Source organism: Lathyrus oleraceus, chromosome 5 (assembly GCF_024323335.1).
Source record: "Lathyrus oleraceus cultivar Zhongwan6 chromosome 5, CAAS_Psat_ZW6_1.0, whole genome shotgun sequence".
In the NCBI taxonomy this organism is placed as follows: Eukaryota; Viridiplantae; Streptophyta; class Magnoliopsida; order Fabales; family Fabaceae; genus Lathyrus; species Lathyrus oleraceus.
The window spans coordinates 108,189,827-108,197,092 of record NC_066583.1 but is presented as its reverse complement, the minus strand read 5'-3'; the positions used below and the strand labels follow the sequence as shown (position 1 = coordinate 108,197,092).

Genomic DNA, 7,266 nt, shown 5'->3' with positions numbered 1-7,266 from the left:
TATTTACCATCCTTTGGGAATTTCAAAATCTGTTGTAGGTACTGAATGGAAATGAATAAAAGGACAACTCTCTGCATCAAGGCAACCATGTCAGATCTCCAAAGTCTAAAGATTCTTCAGGGGTTGATACCCAACTCCATTCAACGGAAGTTTACACTCAAATATGGGGGATTCTTGATCTCTTGAGAGTCCCTATGAAGGTAGATGCAGTCACTGCCTTAGCTCAATTCTAAGATCCACCCTTGCGGTGTTTCCTCTTTCAAGACTTTCTCCTAGCCCCCACGCTAGAAGAGTTTGAGTTATATGTAAATGTCCCCCAAAACAGAAAGGGACCCTACATGGGAATGGGGCAGAAGATAAAGCCTAAATACTTGGCTATGACTTTAGGGATATCCCCTGAGGACCTTCTGTCACATTATAAAGAAGATAGGGACGCCCAAGGTCTCAGGAGGGGTTACTTGGAGGAGGTATCCCGAAGAATGGCTGAGGCAGAAAGGTGGGGCTCTTATATTGATGTCGTGGCTTTAATAATGTTTGGGATAATCCTCTTTCCCAATGTGAGTGACTTCATGTATGTCTCTGCCGTCAATATCTTTTGGGTTGTGAAAAATCTAGAAATAGATCCAGTGCCTGCTTTACTCACTGATGTTTACTATACCATGAGCATCTGCCATAGTAGGGAGAAAAGATCACTACGTTGTTGCATTCCATTGTTATATCAATGGTTTGCCTCACATCTTTATAGGGACATCCGTCTGATAAAGACCAAGGGTAATCATGGTTGGGCTCAAAAACTGGCGCCCCTCAATGAAGGATCAATCCTCATGTATCCGAAGAAGATAGACCCCGAGAACATAATTATCAACTGTGGGAGTTTTCCTAATGTACCCCTCATTGGTTCCAAGGGGTGCATTAATTACTATCATGTACTGGCTCTAAGACAGTTGGGTCACCCCATATGGGAGTGGCCTAAAGAAGCCGAGATAGAGGAGTTTATCTTACATGGTGGAGAGGCTTCATATATAGAACTACTTAGGAAGGTTACTTGGGCGTGCGAAAAAGTGCATGTTAAGGACAACAAGCCAAAAAGTAAGGATACTTCATCCGAAGAGTCCTACACCCCCTGGATTAAGGAAAGGGTCCGTCTAGTCAAGTTGCATTTCATAATTGACCCAGCTTACGTCCCAGACATGCCTAACCTTATTACAGTGTCCACTAAAGAGGTCGACCGTCTTAAATCCAATATTGCTAGGCTGGAACAATATAAGGAAAGCCTAGAACATAATATTTACGATGCGACCTATGAAAAGACTCAGATAAGCTACGACCTGGAGCAGAAGGACAAACAACTCCTTGAGAACATGGAGGAACTCTGGACTGAAAGAAGTAAAAGAAAAAGACTTTGGGAGGTTTATTCAGTGTCAGAGTTAACTTTGAAAATCTCAATGGTAAGTTAAAGGAGTCCCAAGCTGAAGGCGTGAGGTGGAAGAGGGCATGTGAGTTAGCCGTGTGGGAACAACATGAAAGAGAAAGCATTGTAATGAATCAAATCCATGGATTCAAAGAGGCGCTTGTAAAATCCCAAGCTATTACTTCTAGGTGTAGTGGTAAATTCATGACCATCAGGCTATTAGTTAACTCAACGTCAATAAAACTAAAGTCGCCACCACACTTTTATTGTTTCCAAAGGAAAAGGGAAAAGTAGGAACAAAACCCAAAAGATAAGAAGTTTTCAAATCAAAACTAATAAAATGTCAGAGATTACAGGTAAGGGGGTTGGTTACACAACGGGAAGGTATTAGCACCTAAAGTGTCATAGGTACTCCTAGGAAGCCCTTTTTGTGTATAAGTGTTTTTAGTTGGAAAAATATGTTTGCTAAAAAATAGAGTGGGGGGATGAGAAAAAGAATTAATTTATTATATTTTTGTGTTTGATAAGACCTTTGGTCTTATGCCTACATACCAACATAAAACGAGGGATTAAAACCACGTAGTTCATGGTAAAAGTTTCAAAGATGTGTAGATTAGTTTTAACAAAAGCTTAAATATCTTTTGTTATCAAAGGGAGAATACTCAACCAAACATCCACCGATAATGAGGGCTTTACAACATTTAAGAGGGAGGGCTCCAACTTGGATTCAATCAACAAGTATGCCACTAACCCCTAATAAATCGAAAGACTTATAATCAAAATATCATGGAAATGGGAGAATTATATTTCAACCAAAGATAACTCAAATCTAAATGCTCTCTTTTGAAAAACTTAAAAGGAAAAGGCACAAAATGGCCAAAAGGATTAGATGTGGTTGTTAGTTTTTTTTTTGTATTTTTAAAGATAAGGTCAATATGATTAAATTCATTTACAAGTTTTATTTAAGAAAATATTTTTAAAATTCAATGGCATAAGGCCAAGGTTTCTAACCATTAAAATATGTATAAGTGGAAAATAACAAGCAAAGAAGGTTTTGTAATGAGGGAGATATTTTGAAATTAAAGAAGTAGGAGGAGATGAAGGGACTATCCTAGACAAGATTTAAAAGTTTAGAGTTGAAAATATCTAACCAATGGGAAGCAATCCACAAGACAAGAGTGTTAGATAGAAACCTATTTCCTTTGGATTTTTAAGCAAGCAATAAGCATAATCATCCAAGCAATTAATATGAAGACCAATGACATCAAATAAAGATAGCCAAAACATCCAAGCAAGTATTCCAAAAGCAAGCAGTCTTCAGTATCTTCCAAGGTATCAAATGAAATATTCCTTGTGGCAAACTCATAGAAACAATCATCAGATATAAATAATAAGATCAAAATGACAACTTAAGCACATAGACAAAAATAGAAGATAAACCAATGGAGTTCTCAAGGCTTGTATCAGATGAATGACATTGGCCAAGATAACTCAGTCTCAAATAATGACATTGGCCAAGATAATTCAAAGCATATGGATGTTGCCTATTCTAAGTCCAAAAGTTCATATCAGGTCCCAAATAGAGGTCCAACAGTCCACCAATGTATTTTTTAGGGTTTTTGTTGTTATTAGGTATTTTAAGGTCCTAAGACCACAGACAAAACAAAAATCACAAGCACAAAGTATATCATAAGCACAAATACAATGGCTCAAGTGAGCAAAGTGAAGATGACTGAAACATAACAATTTACATGAAATATAAATGGCAATGACTGATAAAGTGCATAATTTTAAATTGCATTAAAATAAAGTCAATACAAAAGATATTGGTCAATGTTAGTGGAAGAAGAAAATTGTTTTAAGTCATTCTTTGGAGAACACTCAACCATCCACTCACAAGCATGAAAATATGAACCAAGACATCATCCATGAGAAGGGCTCCAACTTGGATAAATCAACAAGTATGCCACTTGCTCTCACAAATCTAAAAAAGGTTAAATCTTCGCACAATACCATGAGGAATGGGGGACTTTACAATCTCACTTACAAAAATGCTATGCCTTTGGGACAAATTTAGCTCTATATTAAGCAATCTTAATTTGACTTATGTAGAAGTCACAACTATCTGAGGTCGGGCAATAAAAATATTGGTGCCAATGCATGCTAGAGACAAGGTATAATGACCAAGTTCCTAAAGCATACCACACACAAAAAATAAAATGGGATGGACCTATCTCCATCAAGCTCATGTTGATTCATCTGACACATGGTCATTGATGAATCAACTAGCATTTTGAATATTTGAGAAGTCATTGGTCAATGATGGATTGGGGAAGAAGGAGATAAAGATGAAGAGAAGAAGTAAAAAGGGAAAACCAAATTGATCAAGGGAGGAATTTCCTTTGATCAATATTATCCATTCATCTTGAGGGATGAAGTTTACACTTCATCAACCCCCTAAATCCAATAGTATTGATCAAATGGAAGTTCAAATCAACCATGATCAAGGCCAAACAGAAGATGAAACATCACAAGGTCAACCAAATAGCTCAACATAATATTTAAACAATTAATCAAATAAAAATCAATTTTTAAATGAATAAAAAAATACATTTTAAAAGAGGAAAAACCTCATATCCCTTCAAATCACCAAATAAATGGTCAATGGATTTATTTTAGGTCAAACAAGGTCAAATGACCTTAGACAAATTTTTGGGGAATTTTTGGAAAGTCAGAAGTATTTAAAATTAATTAAAAATAAGTCAAAAACTATTAAATTCACAAAAAATATCAAATCCAATCCAAAAAATGATTTTAGTTCAAAATATGGAAGAGAAAATTATTTAATGATTTTTGGTGAAAGTCCCATATTTTTTGGATTAAAGTTGAAATTATTATGAATTTAATAAGAAAATGCTATTTAAAATAATAAAAGGAAAAATCAATTAATCAGAAAAATGAGGGCCATCAGATCTGACTCATTAATTGAGGTGGCAAATCTGATGGTCACACGCGCTCATTCCATGGTGTTCATTAGTCAATGCGTGGCAAACAAGGTAATTAGAACCAAGGGTCAAAATTAGAAGTTGGGGACCAAATCAGATGACCTAGATCACTCCAATGCACCACCGGAGCCCTAGCTCTGATCATCTTCTCCGATGACCCTCACCGGACTGGTCTAACCAAAAGTTTCACAAAAATGAAAGATCCTTACATGGTTTTAAAGAGAAAATCAAGGGGAACACGAGTCTGACCTCCATGTCTTCCAATTATCACTATATAAAAAGATATGCGGAATTCAAAAATGAGGTATGCAAACCGAGTTACTTCGGTTTGACCTCAAAGAAACTCAATCTTGTTGCCTACATTGGTAGGACTTTAGCAAACCACAAATCAAGCAAAATTATGGAGAAATGAGAGATAATCGAAGACTTGAAGTTTGAGAAATTTCACTTGTGGGTGATGAATTCTGAGCTAGATCTCGATGCAAATTGAATTGGTCTTGCTTCCTCTTGCTTGCAGGAGATGATTAGAACATAAATGGCTTTGAATCCTTGGAGTTCTAGTTCAAAAACAGAAAGAGAACTAGAAGCTCAATTTCAAATGAAACCTTCAAGGTATTCTTTCAATGGAGGTTTGGGATTAATGATCAAAGCTTGGGCCAGGGTCCCTCTTCATTTTGAGGCCAATGAGCTCATTATATAGGCAATGCAAAATGATAATCACACCTTTCCAATTTGAATCCAAAAATAGCAAGTGATGTGCATGGGCATGCATTTAGGCCCAAATGATGATTGCAACTGATCCAAATTCGTGCACAATTGATGCTGAGATCACTTCATGAAGCCACACAAAATTGTTTGAAAATTGAGTTCAAAAATTGCCAAATAGGGCCAATAAAAGGAACCATGCGCAAGTCCCTAAATTTTAATCCAAATGTCATGATCTTGGACTCTTTGGAAAGCTGGTATGAATGGGAACAACTTTTATATTGGAACTTTTTCAATTTGAAGCTTGGATAATGATGAGTTTTAGTGTGGAAGTTGGAGTAATCAAACATACTTGAAAATTTTCTAAGTTAAAAGTCAAATGAGCCCTTTTTTCCACCTTGAATAAGTTTTGCTACGAGCTTGAAATGACTTTGGTTCCTTCTTCAAAGTTATAGATATTCCAATAATCTTCCATTTGGTCACAAATTTGACACCATTTGGAGCTTTCATAATAGAGTTATGGATTTTATAAGTTGAGGAAAATTGTTTGTTCAATGGTGATGACCCAAAATGACCTATAATGTTTCCTCTTACTACATGCCTTTGCAAGTGTAATTTGACCTTCCTCAAACAAGAAAAGTTGGATAAGATACCTTGAAATCGATCATGAAACTTATATGATCTTCATGTCATAAAAAATGAGCAAGTTATGGTTCTTGGAAGGTGACCTTCTATCTAGGGCACAGACAAAATAACCTATAATCTTTCACCATAAAAAATGACTTTCCAAGCAAAATTATCTCTTGATGCCTATGTGAAAGTTGTTTTAAATGTCATAAAGAGTAACGTTTCTATTGGAATCATTTTCAAATGACAAAAAATGTAGGAGATAAGGTCTAGGAAACCCTAGATTTGACCAGTTGACTTTTCTAATCAACCTCCTTGAACCAACTTGCAAACTTGAAGTTCCTTTGCTCTTAGAGGCTCATGGAGGATCATATATGTTTATGATGAAGTAAAATGGTGTATCCCTTTATATCTTTGACCAATTATTGAAGAAACTTGTTGAGGAAGGCACACAAGATACCTAGATGAATTAGGGCTTTCTTGACAAACAAGCTTCAAACTCTTGATGAACTCTTGATGAAAATGACAAATAAAGAACATGGGGATCCATATATGATGTTTAGAACCATTATGGACCTTTGATTTTCTGATCTCTTGCATTGAGGGTGTCGTACCCCAAATTTTGACCACCTTTTCATTTTTATTTTCAGCAGACACTAACACATCCAGAGCATACCAGTCATATGATCAAATGACCTAAAAAGTCAAAGGGAGACCATTTTAATTTTTTTAGTCCCTCCTAGGAGTTGATTTTAGTTTAGAGGTATTATTTAGAAATAATTTATAGGATTATACTAAAAAGTGGTTTATTATTATGAAAATTATTTTTAAAAAATAAATAAATATGATTAGAAATTATAATAGTATATCTCATTAGATTATATTACTTAAAAATATAAGTATTATATTAGGGTATTAATTATTTAATGAAATTATAGATTAATAGTTTATGAGATTTTTTTTGGCTTAGTTATTATTCGCTAGGAAAACATTTTAGCTATCTAAGTATTTAAATTATTATAAAAACTATTTGTTTAAGTATTTAGGAGTGTTATTTTATTTTGAATGAGTGCAATAGTCTAATGGAGGGTAGAACATGGGCATGGAGTTATAACTGTGAGAGGTCATGAGTTTGAATCCTATAAAATATCATTTTTCACTTTCTACATTTTATTTTTATCAAAATAAATTACATTTTTTACTTTCTTTAAAGTTTAATTTTAAAACAGTTTTAGATTAATATTCTATTTTATGCACTTTTATTTAGAAAGAGTAAAAAAAGAAGAGAATGTTATTTACTTGTTTTAAAAAGAGTAAAAAAAAATCAAAATGAAATTCTTATTAGGATATTAGTCTTTGGATGCAGTTTTGTTTGAAATAAATGTAATAATCCATTTGGTTAAGATTTGAGTGAAAGGAGTAGTAACCATGGTGTCCAAGGTTCAAATCCAATTGAGACCTTTTATGTTATTTTATTGTTTTTTATCACTATTTTAATTTTGATTTATTTAATTTTTT

The 7,266-nt window shown here is 34.4% G+C and overlaps 1 protein-coding gene across 1 annotated transcript; it reads left to right on the top strand.

Moving 5' to 3' along the window:
* The first annotated feature begins 338 nt into the window (after window positions 1-338).
* On the top strand, window positions 339-1,457 carry LOC127079045 (uncharacterized). Its single transcript, XM_051019457.1, has one exon. The coding sequence runs from the start codon at window positions 339-341 to the stop codon at window positions 1,455-1,457; it is 1,119 nt and encodes a 372-aa protein (XP_050875414.1).
* Window positions 1,458-7,266: the final 5,809 nt, after the last annotated feature.

Excerpts from the sequence above, each read along its gene's own strand:
- LOC127079045 (XM_051019457.1), top strand. The coding sequence starts at position 339 with ATGGGAATGGGGCAGAAGATAAAGCCTAAATACTTGGCTATGACTTTA.